The sequence below is a fragment of the Schistocerca gregaria genome, chromosome 8 (genome assembly GCF_023897955.1).
Source record: "Schistocerca gregaria isolate iqSchGreg1 chromosome 8, iqSchGreg1.2, whole genome shotgun sequence".
NCBI classification, from domain to species: domain Eukaryota; kingdom Metazoa; phylum Arthropoda; class Insecta; order Orthoptera; family Acrididae; genus Schistocerca; species Schistocerca gregaria.
Genome location: NC_064927.1, coordinates 123832667 through 123857902, shown reverse-complemented (window position 1 = coordinate 123857902; position 25236 = coordinate 123832667). Strand labels below are relative to the sequence as shown.

The following is a 25236-nucleotide window of genomic DNA, read 5'->3' as shown; positions in this document are numbered from 1 at the left end:
ATCTGGTGTGTTGCAGATTTTCACCAGTGTAGTCTTTCAGAGGTTGTTGTGAGCGGTCGAGACTACGGCCGTCGAAAGGGAGCGACAGGTTGTCAGCCCGAAAGCTCATACAGTCAAAAAATTGTCCTTTCTGCCTCTGAATAAATTGTAACTTGATATTTACAGGTTGCTTTCTGATTATAATTTTAAATGTTTCTAAAAAAAAAAGGGCTTTTAGGAATAAAATTTCCATTTGTTGAAAGAAATTTGATTTGTTTCCATCAGTTACCCCCTGGCAACTACTTACACGCTCACATAGTGTGATTAAATGTGTTAATGTTCTTGATGAATTGCTAGTAAATAAAGCAAATTATAAAAGAAAATGATTGTGAAAGTAAATTCACGGTTCAATTTGTATGATTTATTACAGGGAAGAAGAACGAATTGAGACGGTTGCAAGTCAGGTGTTTGCTGTTGCTCACCTTATTGTTTCATTTGCGTTGGGGGAGGGGGGACGGGGGGGGGTGACTTCCGAACCACAGACACTGCTGCCGGAAGTAGAGGAAGTGGTCGACCACAGTCATCTACACCAGCATATGACTGCTACTTCTTGCAACAGGCAAGAAGGCACCGACATCCAACAGTGGGAGCAATTAGAACCACTTTAACAGAACTGCAAGGCGCACAATCTCACGCTCCACAGGAGGACGGCGACTGCGTGGGGGTGCTCAATTACCAGTACGCTGTGTACCGTTGAGACACGCACATCGGAGGCGCTGTCTGCCATAGTGCCAAGGGCATAGGCGCTGCACCAGCGAGGAGTGCGGTGTGGTGCTCTTCGCGGGTGAGAGCGTACTCCGTCGGAATGGTAATTCTGAATGTACCTTCATATGGCGAGATATGGGAACAGATAATGCATCCAGGAACATTGACGAACTTGACAAGTACTGACTTCCAAATCTTTCAACGCGATGACTCACCCGTCAACGTTATTGTGACACACCACTGCTTCCCAAAGTGCGCCTTTTTAGGCGAAATTCAGCCATTACCTCATTTTTATGGATGACACTGCGTTACCAGATCGAATAGTACAGGTGAGCAATTCTTCGAACGAGAGGATATTCGGCGAATGGGCTGGCATTCCAGTTCCCCCGACTTAAATGCCATGTGTGATGAGGTGAGGGGGAGTCTTACAGCACTCTCACATGCAACAAAGATCATCCAGCAGTTGTCAATCCAGCATGGGAGCTCACTGCAAAAGATGCACTGCTCTTCGTGGTGAGCAGACACTCTCTCAAGAACCGTGTCCCGCCGTTTGTAACGCCTAGAGGATGATCATAAACCGCGGTGACTTCAGCTTAATTGAAGTCTTTGAAAAAGAATGTCACTTCTGTTCCTCTCATTGCTTGTTTCTATCATTTACCTTCTCTACTGCATTATCACAGTTCCTCCTATGTATGGCACAAGTTTCATAAGGCTTTTTTACTTGACAGTAACACATCATACAGTATACGATAAATCACACTAGCCTAAGGGCTGTCAATTCGACTAAATACCTAGGAATTACAATTACGAGAAACTTCAGTTGGAAAGACCAAATACATTATATTGTGGGGAAGGCTGCGCTTTGTTGGCAGAACACTTAGAAGGTGCGACAAACTCACTAAAGAGATAGCCTACATTACACTTGTCCGTCCTCTGCTGGAATACTGCTGCGCTGTGTGGGATCCTTACCAGATAGGATTGACGTAGGACATCGAAAACGTGCAAAGAAGGGCAGCTCGTTTTCGTGTTATCACGCAATAGGGGTGAGAATGTCACTGATATGATAAGCGAGTTGGGGTGGCAGTGGCTGAAACAAAGGCTCTCTTCTATGCGGCGAGATCTATTTACGAAATTTCGATCACCAACTTTCTCTTCCGAAAGTGTAAACATGTTTTTGACACCCACCTACTTAGGGAGGAATGATCATCATAATAAAATGAGAGAAATCAGGGCTCGAACGGGAAAGATTTAAGTGTTCCTTTTTCCCACGAGCAATTCGAGAGTGGAATGGAAGAGAAGGAGTATGAAAATGGTTATATGAACCCTCTTCCAGGCCTTAAGTGTGAATTGCAGAGTAACCAAATAGATGTAGATCTAGATCATGCAGCAGGCCGAAGTGGCCGACCGGTTCAAGGCGCTATAGTCCGGAGCCGTGAAACCGCTACGGTCGGAAGTTCGAATCCTGATTCGGGAATGGATGTGTGGGATGTCCTTAGGTTAGTTAGGTTTAAGTAGTTCTAAGTTTTAGGAGACTGATGACCTCAGAAGTTAAGTCTCATTGTGCTCAGAGCCATTTGAACCATTTGAGTTAATCTTACATTTAATAAAAGTATGGCAGTTCCTGTACTACACTGCAGTTAAATATTGTCACTTGCGCAACGACAGAGAAATAAGATTCAAGCATATGACTTGAGATTCCTAAGAACCGAGGAATAATGTGCAATAACATAAAACAAAAAATAGAGATCTTAGGAATCAACTAAAGCTAGAACCAATAAATGATATAATGGATGAATAAAGTTAAATTGAAGGTCGAGATAAAGGACCAGAGTGGTCTTCGTTACAACAAGCCATGGCTTATGTACCATATTGATGATTCTCGATCTAGAAAAACATTTGGCAACTTAAAGTGGTCGAAGGTGTATGAAATCCTTCTGAAAATGCATGTACGCTGTAGGGAAAAGAAAATGTAAAGAATATTTCTCATGTGTGTTCCCATATTCTTATGGGAATTCCGTTTTCATTCTCTGTTTCCTGGATATAGACGTCTGTATGAGACTCGGCCCGCTATAGAGCTTCGTCTTTATTGCAGCCGAAAACCAGGCAACTAGTGTGGGGTCGTAGTCTCCAGGTGGAAATAAATTGAAGGGAATTAGCAGTTCCTTCATTCGCATCACAAACATAAGACATCTCCTGAAAAGTTTTTAGGATACTATTTGTATCACTTGGTGCATTAGATATTTTACAATACTTATATTTAAAGAATTTATTTTTAAATAATGTATCAATTTGAAAAGTGAATTTTCTTGTTCCATTACGCTTCTTTACGTTTGATGAAATGTAAATTCTTTTCCAAAGTCCACAATGTCGCTCCTCGCCCTGAAACGGGAGACTGAATTTGTAATAAATTTACCACATTAAGCGTCCAATTACGAAAAATGCTTTCTCACTAAATGGTTAACTAATATAACAAAACCCTTCTCCAAATTTTGTGTTTCGAGGAGGCTGGCCGTTGATTCTTAGATTTTATTATGTTACTGTCCCAAAACAACGTTGATACCTATTGCAGCCTCTTCGAGATTGAATTTTATGAAATTAATAAATGACTATAATAATAATAATATTAATAATCTATACTACTACACATAGTCAAATAGTTCTTTAACATTGCTAGCAAAACGCTTGAAAAGTTCTTGACCGATTTTTTAAATGTATTTGGTATATAAATACATATACATATAAATTGCATAAAGGGGAAAGGTTGTTATAAAAATTCTCGAAAAGTTCTTGACTGATATACTTCAAATTTTTACATGATACTCAAGTAAACATTCATACATACATATGCTACACATTTTATCGAAAGTATTAAACGTTGTTACTTAAAATACCGGAACCTTCTTGCCCTATTTACCTCAGATTTGTACACAAGCATCACTGCGAGTGACGCGATAAGTAACATAGATTATTTATCAAACAGTCGCCACCCTATTCTAACCTATTCTATTACACAGGAATTATTCTTGATGAAGAACTAAAGGAGATGTATGGAATCACACTAAAAGTTGTGGAAGTTGAATTTAGGTATCACAGAATGCTCAAATAATAAATGGACTCCATTACTATCATTTCAGAATCTCGTGAAAGGATAGTGCACTGTTCTCTTCGTTCAGCAAACACAGTTTCCATAGTCACTGACACTTAAACACTACACGTTGTTTGGTTTGATTAGTTTCTCTCCATTATATCAGATGGTATCGTATATAGGAGATTTTATGAATTTAAAAAGAGTATTTTAGCTTAGAAGGAAATGAATCGAAGGGCTGTTATTGGTATCGAATTCCTGCTCTGGTATCCATGTATATTCACTCTTGTGAACGTAGATCTTTTCAAATATAGATCGTTTCAAATATAGATCGTTTCAAATATTATTAAAAGTAAACTGTCGACATAATAGCGATTTAATGACATGCAACTGTGCCTGTAATAGACTCCGAACAGAACTGTAAGTTTTAAACGAAAAATCCGAGTTTTTATAACCGAAGTTGAAAAGCTAATTTTTGGCATGCTCCTATTAGTGTGTAGTGGAATTCCTCCTAATGGTTTCTGGGCCTTTCGATGTATCCCGTTACTCATTTCTATACAAGATCTCATATCTTTCGTTTTCGTACCTATGCTATTGTTTACATCAACTTTGTGTCAGTTATCTATGTTTTATAAACAGCCGAAAGTTTACTTTACGTATTTTATTGATATGACCGTTTCGGCCAAAATAGGCTATCTTCAGTCACTGCCATCAACTGATGCCCGTAGTCAAAACAGAGTCCAATTCGGTTTTGACTACAAACATCAGGTGTTGTTAATGGGAGATATCCCAGTTTGAGTTCAACTAGATTTTGACGACGCGCAGTAATTGATACTAATGAGAAATTTCCCACCATACGTACTTTAGATCTGAAGATGGCCTAGTTACGTTAGAATCAGAGTCGATAATGGGGAACAGCGCGATACTCCTCCATGACTAACTGAATTGTAGAGATGAAAATTTCTTCCAAAGGAAACATGGAACTGGGTCCTTCTGCGATGAGTGTATCGCTGCTGTACTATTATACACCAAAGGACTCAGCTTCAAAAAATGGATCTGAGCAGTATGGGACTTAACTTCTGAGGCCATCAGCTCCTACAACTTAGTGCTTTAACCTAACTAACCTAAGGACATCACACACATCCATGTCCGAGGCAGCATTCGAACCTGCGACCGTAGCGATCGCGTGGCTACAGATTGTAGCACCTAAAACCGCTCGGCCACCTCGGCCGGCCGGACTGAGCTTCAGACGTGGGTAAGGACAATAATGTAGAGTGATCCTGATCTGTGACTTGGCATTAGCACAACTATAACGAATGACAATATAAAGAAAGGAAACAGTAACAGATAGAGGGGAGACTAAAAACTGTATTTTTACTCATTCTTCTGCATTCTCAGAACAACGAACAGTCGATGACTTTTGTAAAATGGGCATGTTTTGGCCTCAAGAATAAGGGTAGCACTATATGCGAATAGTCCACTACAGTTCGCCTGGTGTGTGTGTGTGTGTGTGTGTGTGTGTGTATGTGCGTGTGTGTGTTCGAGTCAGATTCAGCAGTTCACAACAGGACGCACGTACCTGTCTCTGAGCACTCTTACAGTAACTGATAAAGGGGATATCAAAGTCCCAGGAAGTGTATCAGCACTTTGAGATTGCGATGCCGATATGATAATGGTCTCATAGCCGACAGGTGACACGGCACAGCTTAAAGCCAGGCCTTTACGTCACAGTTCCGTGAATGATAGTGCAGTCTTGCTTACAATACGAAACTGTAATGCCTGTGTTGTCAAAAACTACGATGCAATGTTCCTTCGGACATCCATGCATGTCCAAAGGAACATTACTTTGTAATTCTTCGTAACACAGGCACTGCAATTCCATATTTTCGGCCGACATCGGACCTGCTACTTAAAATGTCCCTCATGTATGAGGGTAACATTAATGGGGTTTACGAGTACTGGTAATACAGATGAACGCCGTAGTCGTGATCGGACAACCGCTCATGCAAATCGAATAATGCGTGTTCCAATAGCGGTCTGGCACAAAATTCCACTGTCGTTATTCCATTATATAGCTGGAAGTACCTCATATTCGCAACTGCGAAAACATTTCATGTCTTGCTCACAAAAGTTTACTATAGCAACAAAATCACTCGACAAGCTCTACGAAGGTCATTATTTTCATCACGGCAGCGGCAACAGCAACCGTTACGAAACTGTCACGAATTAAAAACAGCCCACAGTTGCACTAAATTATGTTTACTTTTAACAGCATGAGTATAACTGAGGTAGTGGCGGAGGACATGAGGTGCCATATGTAATTTTACTTATGTTCTAAACAGGCTTATGTCTGTCGAAGTTATTTTATTGGTCTTGAAGCAGCCGCTGGAGTAAGACCTTTTTCATTTATTAGTGTGTATGACTCCTGAAGAAGGCTGTATTATTATAGCAGAAACCATGGTAAAGGTTTAAAATAAATATAATTTAGAGCAGCTGTGGGCTGTTTTTCATTCGTGAGTCTACGAAGGTCACCTTTGTCTGCAAACAGCGTCTTCAACTACTAATCTAACCATGCAGGGTCCCTGATTCGATCCCCATGCTGATTAAATGTTGAAAAGAAGAAAAAGTATCATAAGCAGTGGCTACCCAGGAATTACAGTATAAGTAGTTGTCAAAGAAGATAGAGACGTGGACCAATAATCAGAGCAGTCTCTGTCCCTTGGGGTGGGAAACTGCCCCTAACTGCAGAAGAATTAGCAATGATCAAAGGGACAAAGATGCAGAAATCAACAGAAATCACTGCTTTAGGGACATGAACTGTATCCACAGGATACCTGTCCTTTAAATAAAACAGTGTCATCATGAGCTCTGCACTGGTGAAAGATTCAGGATTTTTATCCGATTCGGATCTCCTGGAATAAGAAATCCAAGCAGAGGATTTCAGAAACGATTTCCGGAAGAACATACAGCTTATAGAGACGTACAATGAAATTAAAAGGAAAGGTGTCAACACTAAGAATGCAAAGGGAATTTAACTATTAAATGCAGAGGCGAGAGTGGATAGATGAAACGAGCACACTGAAAGCCTCTACGTCGATAGGAACCGATGATGTGATAAAAGGACATAGGGGAATCGTTAGTGGAGCACAGGGAATCCAGTGTTTGAGTCACAATTTAACAAAGCTTTGGGCGACTTGCAACAGAGTAAGACGAAATGAGAAGATAACATTCCTTCGGAATTTCTGAAATCATTGGGAGGGGCGGTATCCAAATGACTATTGAAGTAGCTTTGTGGAATCTATGAGACCGGTGACTAATAGAATTTCAAACAGATGTTACACCCTGCACGCAAACCCCAACATAGCAAGTGCAAGTAAGTACGAGAACTATCACAGAACATCTGAAGCATCCAAGTTGCAGACAAGGATTAGGTACAGAAGAATTAGAAAGAAAACGAGGGTCTGTTGGGTGAGTGCGAATTTGGTTTTATAAACGACAGAGGTACCAGAGAGGCACTTTGGATATTGCTAATGACAATGAAAAATGACTTAAGAACTATCGATATACATTCTTAGGATTTGCCAATCTACAAAAAGCGTTAGACAATACAAGATGGTGCAAGATTTTCGAAATTCTCGTGAAAATAGGTGTAACCTGTAGGGAAAGACTAAGATGAAGGGTGAACAATAAGACAGGAAGACCAAGAACAAAGTATTCGGACTTGAACGACTATGAGACAGGGATGTAATGTTTCCCCTCCACTGCTCAGACTATAAATCGAAGAAACAATTACGCAAATTTAAAAAAAAGGTTTTGGAGTGAGCTTAAAATTCAGCATGAAAGAACATCGATGACAAGATTAGCTGATAAAATTGCTATCTTCAGTGAAAGGGAAGAACATAAGTCAGACTTACCAAATGCAACGAACATTCAAATGACCACACGCTGTTGACTGACAGTAATCCGCAGAAAGGCGAAAGTAACGTGGAGCAGGAGCAATGAGATTAACGTCAAAATTGGTGACCACGAAACAAATAAAGTTGCGAAACTATGCTGCCTAGGAGCAAAAGATATGTAATGGACGAAGCATGGAGGACGTAAGATAACATAGTGGCACAGGAAAAGAGGAACTTTATGTGCAATACAAGTGTACTAGTATCTAAAATTGGCCTTAATTTGAGGAAGAAATTTATTACAATGTACGTCTGGAGCCCAGCACTGCATAGGGAGAATTATGGACTGAATCGAACCGTTTGAGGTGTAGTGCTATAGAACAATGTTGAAATTCAGTCGACTGATAAGGTATGAAATGAGAATATTCTCCACAGTTTCGCGGAGGAGAGGACTGTATAGAAAACACTGGCAGAAATAATGGGTAGTTTGCTACGACATGTATAAAGAGCTCGGGGAATACCTTCCATGGTACTAGGGGAAGAAGTACAGGGTAAAATACTTATTGGGAAAGAAATGGATTAGACTACATCCAACAGGTAATTGAATAAGTAGAGTGCAAGTGGTGCTATGACATGAAGCGGTGGGCACAAAAGAGTAAGAAGCGGCGAGTTCCAATAAACTGATGGACCAAGTTCTTTATCTTGGGTGGAAATCTTGTATGATAAGATTAGCTCATAACACAGCAGTAATCGCAGGAAGTGAATAAGAATACACTGAGGTTACAAAAATCGTGGGATACATCCCTTATATGGTGTCAGATCTTTTTTCTGGCGTAGTGAAGCAACTCAACAAGTCGTTGCAAGTCTCTTGCAGAAATACTGAGCCACGTTGCCTCTGTATCCGTCCATGATGAAAGTTTGTGAAAGAACTGATCTCTCGATTATTCCATAACTGACCTAGAGGGGGTCAAATCAATTACTCGAACTTTCCAGAATCTTCTTCAAACTTATCACGAACAATTGTGGCCCGGTGACAGGTGCATTGTCATCCATAAATATTCCACTGACGTTCTGGACCACGAAGTCCATGAACGGCTGAAAATTGTCTCCTAATAGCCATGCGTCCAGACTACACAGTCCATTTCATGTTAACACAGCTCTCACGATTATGGAGCCACCACTAACCTGCACAGTATCTCATTGACAACTTTGGTCGATGGGTTTATGGGATCTGTGCCACACACTAATCCAACATCAGCTCTTACCAACTGAAATCGTGAGTCAGCTGACCAGGCCACTGTTTTCCAGTCGTCTAGGGTTCCAAGCAATATGGTCACGAGCCCAGGAGAAGCTCTGCACGCGATGTCGTGTTGTTAGAAAAGGCACTCTCGACAATAGTCTACTGCCATAGCCAATTAACGTTATATTTCACCACTCTATTCTAATTCTTAAATAGAATTACACACATACAATAAACCAAACTTAAAAAAGAATATTTGTAGGTCAGAGACGAAGTAGTGGAAAGGTTATGTTGGCAACACTACAAAACACAAACATCAACACACACTTGAAGTACGAAAACAAACAGAACACAGAGGTGTGCATAAAAGTGTGTTGCGAGAAATACATAGTGCTGCAGGACATGCTTCTAGTTCGACTCCGACACCGGCGATCGTTTTCGCAATTTAACCTGCATAGTTGCAATGTACGATGTTGTTATGTTTACTTGCACTGTGCCTGTGTGTTCCTTGATTGCCCTGAAACTTGCTTGTCAGTTTGTGCACGACAGTCCATGCAGTTGGTCGTGAGTGGACTCTGGGATTTACCAATGAAGAAACGGCGACATATTCATGGTGTACGGAGAGTGTAGGAAGAATGCAGTTCGTTCTTCTACAGTGTATGCGGCAAGACATCCCAACAAATGTCGTCCATCTCGGTAATTATCTGTCAGCCTCTTCAACCAGTTACATGAAAGTAAGAGGAGGAAACAAGTGACAAGAGAAAGCTAATATTCTTGCTGCAGTTGCAGTTGATTCGCACTGTATCCCCGTCCAATCGCAAGAGGAAGTTGTGTCGTGCAGGTGTCCCAGTCATTATCCATCTACATACATTCTACCCCTATTACATCTCCCTCCATCAAGAGCTCCATGGAGAAGATTATGACAACAGTGTTAACTTTCCTACATGGGCATTAAGACAGGATACTCTAGACGCATCACTTTTCTTTACTAATGAGCCCACATTTGTCAAGCACGGTCAGAGTCGAATCTAGACGTACCAGGGGTGCCATATCACTCCTACTGCACACGCCCCACACCATTATAGAGCCTCCATCATCCTGCTAACATGCAGGGTTCGTGGACTCAAGAGGTTCTCACCATACCAGTACACGTCCATCTGTTCGATACAATTTGGAACGAGACTCGTCCAACTAGACAATATGTTTCCAATCATCAACAGTCCAATGTCAGTGTCGACGGGTCCAGGCGAGGGGTAAAGCTTTGTGTCATTCAGTCGTCAAGGTTACATGAGTGGGCCTTCATCTCCAAAAGCGCATATCGATGATGTTTCATTGAATGGTTTGCATGCTGACACTTACTTGTTGATGACCCAGCATTGACATCTGCAGCTTTTGCGAAGGGTTGCACTTTTGTCATGTCGAACGGTTCCCTTCAGTCGTCGATGGTCTCTTTCTTAGAGAGTCTTTCTCCGACTGCAGAGATGTTGGAGATTTGATATTTTATCGGACTCATGATATTCGCCGTACACTCATTAAATGGTCGTACGAGAAAAATCCCCACTTCTTCGCTACCTCAGAGAAGCTGTGTCCCAACGCTCGTGCGCCGCCTATAACACCACTTCTGAAAGTGGTCACTTAAATCTTGCTAACCTGCCATTGTAGCAGCAGTGACCGATCTAACAACTGCACGAGACACTTGTTGTCTCAAATATACGTTGACGATCGAGACGTCGCATTCTACCTTTTTACATACCTCTGCATCTGAATACTGTGACGGTACAAACTAGATGAATATTTCTAGTATGCAAGGATTGCTTTGTGGAGAGCGAGCGCGCTACATGGTGCGCGAATCGCGGAGGCGTGTGGCGCGCCCGAACGAGGTTTGCAACGGTCGGTGGGATGGTCTCCGCCGCCGGGCGGCCACGTGGCCCGCAGCTTGGGGCATTGATTTTTAGCACACTATGGAAAAACTACGTAACTTACGGTGAAGAGCGATGCGTCAATGGATTGTGGTCAGCAGTATGCACCTTCTGAAAGATCTATCTTTATTTCAAGTCACGAGACGCATGAGTTATAGTAACCTCAGAATCGGTTAAGATCAGGAATATTGAAAGATTAATAAAAAAAGTAAAAAAAAACTTACAGGGATGAGCGAGCACTCGTTAAAAACGTTTCGTCATAGCGGATCGAGTGCCGTAGTCATATGTTAAGATTCATAAATAATTAAGCCGGTAAAGAGCAATAAGCAAAGTTTGAGGGAATATTGTTTATGAAATTCAATAGAAATTTCATGACGTAAAGAACGGCACTATATAATATTTTGGGTGGCGTCATACATATTTTAAACTATTTAAGTTATACTTAACTTGCAATAGTTTTCATTATTTGCAAATTATTATTAAGATTTATCTCCCATAATTAATTAATTATTATACATATGGAGATTTTGAGAAGCGCAATGTGTAGATCGCTATAGATTACGTCTAAAAACGGTTCTATATGCAGTCCTATGTTAAAACTTTGTAGCAGAGATATGAACAAACAAATTTGCGCTAAGTGGCGAAATTTTGCAAAAAACTAAAAGTTCATTTACGGACGATAGAGTAATTCTATAAATTAATGTAACATAGTAAATAGTATGTACTTTTTAGAGCGGTTCCGATGGTGTACTTATTTCTGTCGAGGGATGAATGTTTCAAAATTCGTAACCTTAACTGGTGAGACTGGTACTTGCATAACCAGGGGGCAGACATCCAAGCCTACATAGGCGAGCGGTCATCATGGCCAGAGGTCAGTCGTTGGTCAGTTGTTTAGGAGGGTGGGTGGCGAGCAACCCCCACTTCAGGGTGGCCAATGTGGTCGTTTGAGAATTTTTTCTAGGGCCGATTTATTTCGACAAAGAGTATTGTTTAATAATGCAAGTGTGCAAGCACATATTTGATGAACTGGAAGTGATACGATTATTTGTGTGAGTGCGAATTACGAGATATACATCGGCGTAATTGAACATGTGGCGATCTGTGATTTCACACCAAATCTGCTAGAACAAAGAGGACAGTGGGACTTGTGGTCCTGTTCGAATGGAATGAGTAATTTTCATTTATAGCAGCCTACATTACTGCTATTCGGGGCTCGGAATCAAATTTTTACTAAAGTAAAACTGTAAACCGTCTCACCAGTACTAATTTCATTGTGTGAAAGAAAAGGACAACGTCAATAAATAGTGATTGGACTGTGTCGTGAAAAACTGATTTTGCTGTAATAATCGCCTAATTTTTGTTCCCTGTATAAACTGTACTCATGATTATTAATTCAAAAACTATAACTAATGCGCGGGTGTGGAACGGTGTACTAATGCACCAAGTGTGGAAATCATCCCCTGAGACGTACGTGAGAGCCAACATTTGCAATAACAATTTTTAACCAACATTTGTATATGCACATTCGTGGGAACGCTTCAACCGCACTTCTTTATTTACCGCCCCCTCTAAATATGCATGCCTCTATCAGTTTCTTTGGCGCTACAGTGTACTTAATTTTATGTTAATCCGGCTTCTTGTTTTTAAGCTTTAAAAAAGTAGAATAACTCCATGAATATTGATTTGCATGAAAAAATGATATAAAACTTTTCGATTCCTTTGAGGTTTATATTTGCATCGCTTGCTTCGAAAACTCTCCTTCTCTTACTGTCACAAGTGCTTCTCCACCCCTCACCAAGGACGTCATTCATGCACCTCACCTGCTGCTTCTTGTATCGTTACTTGAAAATGTGTGTCAACGTTTTCAGAGTGTTTGCTCAGCGTGAAAATGAGGCGGGACACGGGTACACCCGCATCCTTTCATGTCCATTGAGCATTCCGACAGATTTGGGCAATTCCAGGAGGACCATGTGAGAGCGCACACGTCCGGAATTGCTAGAGAGCGTCTCCAGGAACACTCCTCTGAGTTTAAACACTTCCGCTGGCCAATTAACTCCCCAACATGAACATTATTGAGTCGGCCGCTGTGGCAGAGCGGTTCTAGGAGTCAAGTCCGGAACCGCACGACTGCTACGGCCGCAGATTCGAATTCTGCCTCGGGCACGGATGTGGGTAATGTCCATAGGTTAGTTAGTGGTTCTAAGTTCTACGGCACTGATGACCTCAGATCCTATAGTGCTCAGAGCCCTTTGAGCCATTTGCACATTATTGGGCATATCTGCAACGTGCTGTTCAGAAGAGAACTCCACCCCCTCGTACTCTTACCGATTTACGACAAACCCAATCTTGTAGCCTTGAAGACTGCGCGACACAAAGCTTTACGCCTCGTCTCGGCCTGTCGACATCGACATTGTTGATGTCTGGAAATGTACCACCTGGCTGTAAGAGTCTCGTTTCAAATTGTGTCGAACGGATGGACGTGTACTGGTATGGAGACAACCTCTTGAGTCCACCGACCCTGCATGTCAGCAAGCTGGTGGAGGCTCTGTAATGGCGTGGGGCGTGTGCAGTTGAAGTGATATGGGACCCCTGATACGTCCAGATACGACTCTGACAGATGACTCGTACGTAAGCATCCCGTCTGATCCCCTGCATCCGTTCGTGTCCTTTGTGCATTCCGACGGACTTGGGCAACTCCAGCAGGACAATACGGGGTCATTATTAAGTCATAAACTAACCTTGTTGGTTTTTATTGTCCATTCCTCCCCACCGCCGCGACCCCCACCTCCCCCCCCCCCCCCAAACCCAGAGGAAAATTTAATTTTACTGTTCTGGCGATTATTTCTCTTAGAATGACAACCATAGTTAAGATTCATTCATTGGGACTGAGTAAACATTTACCCAATATTTTTGAAGTAAGAGAGAGGTTTATAACCACGAAACCGTTTTAGGAACCAATGATTTAATGGTGAACTGTTATGTCTTTACGTTCTATTAAGACATGCAAAGACCATAGAAACTTTGTAGGAACAACAGTTAATAAGAAGTTAAGCCAGTGATTCAGTAATTGATAGCATAGCATGATATCCAGCATTCCCAAACAAAATTTCTGAGACTCATTGCCGTTACTCTCAAAACACTTGGACTCATACGTGGGTCAGTAAGTGCGAGTATTGTTCTGCTTCCGCTATCCTGTCTGGCCTCTGCGGTATTTCAGATGATCATGGTCCATTTCATCAGTGACTCTAATCACTACAGATTCGAAAGGTCAATAACATAGTAACTGTAGTGACGTTATTCTGCCCATCCAGAATGAGGGTTTTTTCCATAAATACGAAAGGTTTTATAAGGTTTTCACTCGATGAGTACATTTATATTTCAATTTACCATTCATAAATTCGCTCAGTTCAATGCACATTAATGAGTGTTTTACGCAGAACCTTTACAATCTTTAAAGTTCGGAAGGTATCTGAGAAAATGGGACATTCGCAGTTAAAAACGCACCATATTGAGAAAAATGTGTTACAGTTATAAGTAAAACTTATTTTTATTTTTGCATGAAGTTAATTAAAAGTATACTGCTCCATATTGTGAGCTACCTTCCTCATCTGCGTTAACGTTTGTCTTCATTTTTTTCTATCTTGTTTGATTATATTTTTTACGGCAACCTCAGTTTTCTCTTACCAAGTGCACATTGTGATGTCCTTCCACAGTATGCTTCCCCAAACACACACCTACCTTCTTAACAACTGTGTCTAATTCTAGACGCATTATTTGAGGTAATTACAACATCATAGGTCTCTGATTTCTTTATCCAGATAAGTACTCATTTTGGTAGGCAATGACAATACGTAAATTTTTGCACTTTTCATTTCCTTTCCGATGCACCTTCAATGTTACTGCACCACCACAACGGAAACAGTTTACTGCTTCACGTAGAATTCAAGCCCAAATGCTTAATTCCACAATTGTGTTGGCTTTCACATTTTCAACGCTGAGTTCCCCGTAAACGCCGCTGTGTACTATTTTTTTTCTCATGCTATAGGGAACTAGAGGAGAGGGGGGAGTGTGCTAAGGGTGGAGGTGGAGTTCCGATTAGCCTTGTTTTGTATCAGACATCTCACTTTCTTGTATTATACACCGAGCTTAATTTCAAAAATACATCTGCGGTACAACTTTTACACATTTGTTTTCACGTTTCTTAACATTAGTTTTCGGGGGGGGGGGGGGGAGGGGGGGATGTTTGCTTTATATACTAACCCATAACTCTAAAACGAAGGTACTTTACATAAAACACAGCATATATCAAGCGAAGCTCTTCGAGAACAAATCACTACTTAGAGCAAGCTGGCCATAACGAAATAACGAATATCACAGGCTTCTAGAGTAAACAGTTTAGAAAACGTGAGCAGTCAAGTGTAATTCTCGAGGAGGCAAACTGACTATTCAGGTGTAAAGACGAGGAGATAAGACCAACAAGAAACTGTTTCTTCCCAGCAATAATATATCAAACCGTTCAGGACTTCCGACACTTTTTTTAATGAAAAAAGAAACATTTATCCCCTTTTTAACATTATCTGCACTTGTTCCTCCATGAAATCGAAGTAGAAATAGTCACAAGTTACGTGCAGGTCAGTTTCCGAAGTAGAGGTCACTGCATGAAACATCCATGTTTCCCCCTGAACCGTGATACGGCGAAGCAGTTGTGTGGTGAGGAAGAGGAAAGGACTGCGCTGCCCCAGCTGTTACTCACCGTAGGCGTACAGAAAGTCCTCCATGTTTTCCTGGCTGTCAACATCCAGCTTGTACGTGATGCCAGAAATCTTCTCCATTGCGGCCTGCTGTGATATCAGTTCGCGATTCTCGTCCCGTTCCTACCACGAAACTCGGCAGTTTTCGACTCAAAACCAAGAGAAGCGACTTTTTTTTTTAATTTTACGGTACGCGTGGCCAAATGAACCAGCCACGAAACGTTCACTGCTGTAGGTGGCCGGCCTTCACAATCTCGCGACTCCGGGCCTCGATTAGATAAGGGCGACGTTTAATGTGATAAAGCGGCTCTTGTAACGAGACCGCCAGAAAACACGGCGATTTTGCCACAGATGAGAGGATATCGCTCCTTGGAATCGGACCAGTTTCACCGATCATGACTTCCGACGAAATCGATTCGCTTAGTGATAGCTTACAAGTAGTCGCAATGCGCAGTTTAGCGTGCATGTAAGAAATTTTGCCTCTGGGGGCTTCCTTGGATGATTCTGCGCATCATATGCTTGCTATTAGGTGTACGATTGGAGTATTTGAGTATCTCTTGGAGAGTAATTTTTTTTCACATCTTCTACTCCATACGCTAGAGATTCAACGAGAGAGAGCAGTGTAAAGGTACTTAAACATTCGGCAGGAGGAGTACGCCAACCATGAATCGTAATACGTCATGAAAGATAACACACCAACAACAACTGGCGCCACCATCCAAAAGAAAGTTACCACGCCAGAAGTTGTCCATTTGTCCATACTGAATCTAAGAAACAAGGGGTGAGCAAGTAGCGTTAACTTTCGCGTTCTTTGTTTTGGCCAAGGAGAGAGCATGATTCCAAGTCTGAAAAGATCATTTGCTTGTTTAATCTCAACTGTTTACTTAATAACATTATCGCAATAGCTGGAAATGCACGCCAGAATCTTTATGCTGTCGTATTCCATAGCATGAATGGTAGCACCGAAATGAACTTAAAAAAAAAAAAAAAGATATAGAGAGAGAGAGAAAAGAAAAAGCACTCCGTCTTCAGGCCACGAGTGGCCTACCGGGACCATCCGACCGCCGTGTCATCCTCAAGGGAGGATGCGGATAGGACGGGCGTGGGGTCAGCACACCGCTCTCCCGGTCGTTATGATGATATTCTTGACCGAATACGCTACTAATCGGTCGAATAGCTCCTCAATTGGCATAACGAGGCTGTGTGCACCCCCGAAAAATGGCAACAGCGCATTGCGGTGGATTGTCACCCATCCGACCACGCCCAACGGGCTTAACTTTGGTGATTTCACGGGAACCGGTGTATCCACTGCGGCAAGGCCGTTGCCAACGAATTGTTCTGGAGTAGCAAATTTGTTCGCCTGTTGTACGGTGTGTGACGCTTATCGTCTCTACACTGTACACCGGTCCGCGACGCTCTTGATGGTCTGAGCAATGTATGACGTACCATAACTGTACGGGTCACGGTAGACTCCAGTCTTACGCAAACCAAGATCATCCTTTACGGACGCGAAAATGTCTCTAATCTTAGATGTTGGTAGAGAACTATTCCCACAGAATGCAACCTCCTTTGTTGGAAATGGCTCTTGAGTGACGCAAAGAGGCCGTAGGTTTAGATACCACCTCGCTATTTTCGTCATTACTCGATTCATGGTTTCTCGACAGTGAAATACGCTTTCTATCTCTCATTCTGGCAAAAGGTGATACCGACGTAGAATAACTCTGCTGAAAAATTTTCAGGGTCCGAGATGACTTAGGCCCTGTGAAACCGGGTGTGAAGTATACCCCTTCACGCAGGTCACAACCATCTGCCTGAAACTACTGATCCGAGTGAATAAGGGCCCTGGAAAAGGCTTGTCCCAGCGTACCTTCAACCTTCCTCAAGAGGAAGGTTAGTATCACGTTCTGTCTCGAGTGTAGAATCCAAGCATGATGGTGGTCACCTTAAATTTTGCGAACATCACGCCAGCATGAATGGAAAGTGTGCTAGGAACAACAGTAGCATTATACAAGTTTAAGTTTCGAAAAGTGGAAACAAGAATGTTTCTTGTGGTTAAATTTTTGAGGCGGCTGAAATATACGAGGTTTTACGTATGTACCCTCCCAGTTGAAGAAGATGACTACGTGAAAACCATAAGATATTCAGAAAATATACATATCAACTGATACCGCATTTCTCCAAAATTTTAATTCACGTTACCGGCACCCACTGTGGGCACCGTTTGTGACGCAGCAAACGCCAATATGTCAGTGCAGATCATAGACGTCACTCCAGCAGCTGCTTCTTGCGTTGCCACTGCGAAAGAATATTTCTTGTAAATCTGTTCATTGGCATGTCTGTCTACAGATGCGAACTAATTCGAAGCGGCAATATGGAGCGGATGACTTGCCTCCATGTTGTGACATGTCTGCCCTTTGGTGGTGCCCTTTGCAACCACTCCATAGATTTTTATCAGTCACTTATCGAAACTTGGAGAGATGCTGTATCTAGTGACATGTGTCTGTTTACTATATGCCTCGTAGTTCTCATGCAGTCGTCTCCTGACCCCCAGAGGTATTCATCAACAACTCTGTAGAGAAAGATGCAAGGTAAAGTCGGGGTTAAGTGCCAGACTACAGATCCAACGATCGGGAGATCGATGCTTGGTCAGTTTCCTGATTTTTATCAATCACTTATCAGCCCTTTCATTTCCGGCAATGTTTGTAAATGTGAAAAACACCGACTTGCTACTTGTTTGGGAGTCAATGTTAATCTGTAGGTCCCCCTTTTAACTGGTTGGGCAAGTAAGTTGGAAGGTCGGATGACGACGTGAGGATCACTGCTACATCATGCATAGGAAAGAAGTATCGTTTTTAAACCCTGCGCCGATGGAGAAATTAAAAGCCACCGTATTTAGAATGACAACACGTACACTAGACAACTGGCTCCAAAACACAACTAAAGATGACCAATGTCAGACGTTATCGACAGTGAAAAATTAAGAAACAACAGGTCAGAAAATAACATGTTTGGAGTTAGACGAGAGCTTTCGACTAGAATACGCAACTGTGCTCTGAACCCTTCGCAGAGATTCATTTCATTTCAATTTCAGTTTCCTGTCACGAATTTTTAACCTTCTGTCTCCAAAACCCTAAACAGATCGTACATATTCAATAACCATGGCGACATACAATGATTTGTATTTCGTAAATAGTTATAAGTTATGTTAACAGCAAACGTTTGTAAAACTAATGTAAAAATCAAATGGGAAATAAGAATAATTTAAAAGAACATAAAATAAAAGAAATTAATTCACGTTCCAAGTAAATAACTTCCACCTTCTATTCTTCTGATTCTATAAGAAAACCGCTTTTGTCTCTTGCATTGTTATTACGAAGATTACAGTTCGGCTTGTACTGACATCTGTTGTCAGCCACAAAAACCACTATGGAGTAAATGTATTGTAACTGACAAGGGGAAAGCCGCCATTGGTGTCTCTCCGATGCAATCGAAACTTAGCGTGGTGATAGAGGGGTGCAAACACTCAATAGTTTTCGAGAAAACGACTCGGCATCATGAGTTGACTCACGCATAGTGAAATTGAGGTAGTTAGTGCAGTGGCGAAGAGCATAGTTTCGAAATTTCGCTTCCCAACTTCAAACCCTATTTTACAGTTTGTTTTTCTTTTGTCATAACGAAAGTGTGTGACATCAATACGTTTTGTGACATCATAAAATACAATGGAATTATTGACAAAAGACATAACCATTTCAGATCTTATCATCAAAAATCTTGTGCAATTAATAGTAACAAAATCAAAAACATTTCAATTTTTGCTTTGTATTGTACTTTTATACTTCAAGAGAACCAGTTCATTCATAAAAACATTCAAAGAATAACACTTCGGAGCTCAAGGACGAATGTAGCAAGGCATATGTGTCACAGTTTTCATGTTTTGTGTAAGTATCTTTAGGAAAACAACATCGCGTTATAGGGATAATTCCATGGTAAATCACACTTATGTAATCTTTTTTCGAAAACTGGACCATGCCGCTGATTACTGATCAAAGTGTGTATTTTAATTTCAACTCTTCCGCTATTGATTTTTCATTTATTGTGCGATGAGAGTAAGGCACTTCCGCCGGCTGCTGTGGCCGAGTGGTTCTAGGTGCTTCAGTCTGAAACCGCTCGACCGCTACGGTCGCAGGTTCGAATCTTGCCTCGTACGTGGATGTTAGTTAGGTTTAAGTAGATGTAAGTCTAGGGAACTGATGACCTCAGATGTTAAGCCCCATAGTGCTTAGAGCCATTTAAACCATTTGAAGGCACTTCCGTATCTGGGAAGGTAGTTGTTCATCTGTCAGTAAAAGTATACGTGGCAGGCGTTACGTAAGGGCATACATTTTGATGGCATTACTTTTAATGGACACATAGATATTCCGATTTAGTCGACAAACAGCTCTTTATAAGGAGGAATCGTTTTGCCCATCTCACGAGTAAATAAGTCCAGAAACGGCTCCATTTTTACCTAACGTTGCAAAGTATCTACGGAAGCTGACTATAGGTTTCTTTTGTCACCTTTCCAATGCTGCGGTTACTACGTGCACATTTTAATGCCATTACATTACATGGTTTACATAGTGATGGACTCTAGGACCAAACAGGTAACCAGTTTCTTGGAGACAAACGAAACCTGTCGCTAGCAGTTTGTGGAAGGCGCTAATCCCTGCCAGTTGTGTGATACAATCTATTTTTATAAAGACTTGAAACCAGTTTTTGCCATTCATTCCATGATGTATCACGATGTCATACAAATATTGATGTCACTTAGTTCTACGACAACAAAAGAAAGAAGAAACTTAACGGGGTGCAAAATTTCGGATATCTGCTATTTAGCTACTGCGCCACCATCGCATTGGGGTCGACGACGCGCGAGTAGCCTGATGAAGTCGCATCGAAGCTTTGATAATCATTTTCTCGGAAGCTATTGCAAGTTGGCACCTAAACCAAACCAGTGTCACTTTATTTTCATTCTTCTATAATCCAGCCAAGTGTCCACCGCATCAGTGAAAAATGTATGGCGGGTCCCCCTTGTTAGTGTAAGAATTCCAAGATACTTAAAATATTTCCTGCAAGGTACTTGGTTATGTGTTTTACATAGTCTTCTTACAGGTTGCTACTACTAATAAACACTCTGTTTTCACTAGGTGTACAGCATACTAAGATAATTCCATAAGGCAACGAAGAATGAAAATATGCAAAAACAGATATTTCTCTTCACTTTAGGTCTCCTTTAGGAGAAGTGATTTTAAGAACAAAACGTGTTTAACTTAACTTCTTGATTAGTTCAGCTATTTCTTCATTATGTTTCAGTTTGTTGTCCCACTAGACCGCAAGTAATTTTATACATTGCGTTTCATTAAATTTCTGGCCATCAAATTTCACTTCTTTATGTCTCATCCTGTTTGATTAGTTTACGTACATGTCGCGAACCTAATGAAATGTATTCTGTAAACTAACGTCTGTTCTTTTTATACCTGTCTGTGTGTGTGTGTGTGTGTGTGTGTGTGTGTGTGTGTGTGTGTGTGTGTGTGTGTGTGTGTGTGTGTGTGCGTGTGCGTGTGCATGTGCATGTGTTATGAGTTGTGTTACGTGTGTGTGCGTTTGCGTGTGCAGTGTGTGTGTGTATGTGTGTGTGTGTGTGTGTGTGTGTGTGTGTGTGTGTGGTGTGTGGTGTGTGGTGTGTGGTGTGTGGTGTGTGTGTGAGTGTGTGAGTGTGTGTGTGTGTGTGTGTGTGTGTGTGAGAGAGAGAGAGAGAGAGAGAGAGAGAGAGAGAGAGCTGATGTAAGTTTTGGTTCAAATGTTTTGTGGAGGGGTTTATCAATGGGTGAGTGGAAAAATGTAGGGGGGTATTTTTACGATAATAATGCACTGTTGGAGTGTTTATTATTTTTGCTGTTAACTAAACAGTGAGGTAGCTGTCACATATATTTGACCATTCAACACGATTTTCTTTTCTGTTTCGTCTTTTTGTATGTGATAATTTTCTTGCAGGGTTAGGAGATTTTCTTATTGTTGATTCCGATTGTTGTCATCTCTTCTTCTCTAGACGTTGGTTTGTGATTGTGTTCTCTTAGGTGTTCTGTAAATGTGAAGTGGTTTGTCCCATACTTCCAGGCCCTCATATGGACCTTGTGTCTGCCATCAAATGTATTGTCTATTTGTCCATATACTGCTTTTTCACCCCTATCACCAAGTGTTACATTTCCAATCACAGATTTTGTATTGTCACTGATATACAACTGCTTGCTGGTATATATCTATGTCCTTTGCCAGTTTAGTGGTATATTTTTGGACAGAATTGCTTGTTGTGTATTCTGTTTTTACGCCCAGTATTTTGAAAATCTTGGTGATTTAGTCTGTGAGTTTGTGTCTGTGTATCATTGCGTACCATCTTCTGTGTTCTCTTATATTTTCCTGATTATTTTGTGTTGTTGTTATGGTACTGAGTATTTGTGATTGTGTTTGATTCTGTTGTGTTTTTGCCTGTGGTTTTCTGGTTTTATTTCTCTTTCAATTTTTTTTTTGTTCTTTGTGACGTGTTACTATTGAAACCATTGTTTTTGGCTATCTTCATTGTTATGTCAAGTTCTTTTTGGTAGTTTTCTTTGTTGAGTGACATTCTGTTGAGTCTATGGATCATGTGTCGGAGTGCTGCTTGCTTTAGTTAGTGTGGGTCGTTCGAGGATTGGAGAATGATAATGTCAGTTGCTGTTGGTTTACAGTAAATTTCAATCACATGTTTACTGTTTTTATACTGTTCTATTTCAATTGTGAACTTCGTATTTTTGTGTATCTTTTTGACAGCAGCATGTGGTTTTTCAGTTTTTATTTTTGGTTCATTCTGAAGAAGAGGCTGTCATCCATATACTTGAAAGAATACAATTTTTTGCTACTATTTTTGACAAAATGATGTTTTCAATGTGGTTTATAAAAATATTTGCTAAGGCTCCTGAGGCTGGGGCTCCATTGGTAATCCACCTTCTCGTAAATAAAGTTCATTATTGAAATGGAAGTATTTTTGTTCTATTATGAGCTTTATTAATGTATTTCATTAATCTAGTAATCAGTTAAATACGTGTTTTCAAGTTTTTGTCTATGATGTATATTGATTCTGTTACTAGTACATTGGAATACATGCTTTGTGTATGAAATGAGAGAGCTGTTCTTATGTCTGGGATTTTTATATCTTATTTGTTGTATTAGCTGAGAAGTTATTTTAGAAGTTATTTTAGTGGTTCTGTTTTCTTACACAACGAAGTTTTCGGATTGTAATTCTAACATGTATCCTACAAACTTGTAAGTGGAGAATTTTCTGAAATCTGGTGTCGGCTTCATAGGGATATTCGGTTTATGATTTTTGGTTGGCTTCGGAGGACAGGTGAAGTGGGACTATTCTCTATCAGTTTTCTTTTATCCGTGTTATTCAGTAACATGTCTATAATTTTCAGAGTTTTTTTTGTCTGTCATCAGTTTGTGGGGGGCCTTGTTTTAATCTTGTAAACTTATTTTGTGTGATGAATTCCTGTACGTTTTCAGCATATTGTTCTGTATCTATAAGTACAACTGTGTTACCCTTGTCTGCCTTTGAAGTGATGACATTTTCATATTGAAGTTCATTCCTAAGTTTTCTGAGTGTTTCGGATTCTGTGTTTGTGTTGCTGTGTTTTCATGATGGTTACTGTGTTATGTATTCATTTTTTAAGAGTTCCCTATTTAATCCAAAGTTGACACTGTTGTTTCCTCTTCTATCTAAATTAAGATTACATAGAAAATCTGATTATAGAAGTAGAAAGCTTATAGAGAAGGGAAGATATGAGCAGCAGTGTCAATATTCGATTAACGAGAGAATTGGTAAGAAGGAAATATTAGTTTTCAGCATGTACTTACTTAGGTAGGCAATATATATGTAAACAAACCGAAAAGAAGGAGACCTGCCGTAAAACCACAGCAGTTACGACTTTAAATCACAGTTTTCGGTAAAATATCTACAACTAGTGCCAGTATACTAATAATACTCCACACAAATTTGCACAAAGAACATGAAAATTCTGAAGAAAAAAGTTAGTAACATGAAAATGTGCTTACGTGTTGTAAGCGTAGTCATAGTGCGACCTCCAGCATGTGATCAGGTGAGAGGAAACGCAGAAGCCAGCCAAATATTCAAACAATTGTAAGTAAACACTTATTTGTGTAAACAAAATTTGAACTGTTTTATAATCTACAAATATTGCATATTAAAACAATACTGTAACATTTTAGATTTCATTGAAGATCCCTTAAAGAAAAAGGGGAAACGCTTCTGGAACAAGTGACATACAGTGAAATAAAAAGAAGGCAGCTCTTATTTACAAAAGATTTCTAATCGTGAAAACAAATACCAATTTTCGTGGTTCTGTATTCAAAATTGCCTTAATAGCGACATATTTCCAAAAACCGTTAGGGGTGGAATTCCGAAAACTCCATTCTTAGCGACGCCTACAGTGTACGATCAAAACTCTGTCCAAATGTCAGGTTTTTATCCTCAGCGCTTTGATCTGGGCGATGATGAGTCAGTCAATACATTGTCTTTTATATGCATAGATTGCGTGACTATGGAGTATCGTCTCAGTTGTGCAACTGGATTCGACATTTCCTGTCGATGAGATCACAGTTCGTAGTAATTGACAGAGAATCATCTAATAAAACCTGACGTTTGGCGTTCCCGAAGGAAGTGATACAGGCTGTTTGCTCTTCATAATCTATATGAACTATTTAGGAGACAAACTTTCTTAGATTGTTTTCGGATTGAGCTGCCATTTATTGTATGGAGAGCCATCAGAAGATCAAAACCATTTGGAAAATTATTTAGAGAAGATTAAATGATTCGAAAAGAAATAGATGGCTCTAAATAAAGAAAAGCGTGAGCGTATCTACATGAGTACCAAAAGGAATTCGTAAAATTTTGGTTATGTGATAAAGCATATAAACCTAAAGGCTGCAGATTCAACTAAATACGTCGGAACTACTAGGATCGACAGAGAAAATTGGAGAAGTTCAAAGAATGTCAGCCGGTCTTGTACTATCGCGAAACAGGGTATGGAGTGGGGCGTATATGATATGCGAACTGGGATGTCATTCATTAAAATAAAGGCGTTTATCGTTGTAGTAAGGTATATTTCCATAATTAAAATCTCCAGCGTTTTCCTCCGAATGAGGAAAGATTTAAGTGTATTTTTCCCGCGTGTTGTGAGGGAGTGGAACGGTGGAGAAATGGCGAGAAAGAGTAGTTACGTAGGTGTGGATATAGATGCACAGCCATTTGACTAATGTTTATGGTTGAATATAACGTCTCATTCCGAGTCTCTACAATTACTATCATAATGTCAATCAAACATTTTCCCTCTGCTCTCTAGTGATTTTAAAATAATAGTAGAGCTGCAAGAAATACTTCGACAGACAGCTTTGCTGAACGCCGTATTTTGCACGTGGATCAAGGGAAGTGAAAACGTATAGAATTTTAAAAGTGGGGCTTTCGGCTTTACATAAGTGGTTGTAAGAGCTAATAGTCTAAATAACACAACGG

General features: G+C 40.6%; 1 protein-coding gene across 3 annotated transcripts in view; it reads right to left on the bottom strand.

The window, feature by feature from the left end:
• Positions 1 to 25236, bottom strand: part of LOC126284356 (fatty acid-binding protein, muscle-like) — a 55761-nt gene that overhangs the window by 11261 nt on the left and 19264 nt on the right. Inside the window, exon 1 of one of the 3 annotated variants that reach the window (XM_049983223.1) lies at positions 15635 to 15863. The exons of the other annotated variants lie outside the window; for them this stretch is intronic. Coding sequence (XP_049839180.1) covers positions 15635 to 15713 — 79 coding nt within the window. The 5' untranslated portion in view covers positions 15714 to 15863. Of the gene's footprint in view, positions 1 to 15634; positions 15864 to 25236 lie in introns of those variants that run through there. 3 annotated transcript variants of the gene reach the window in all.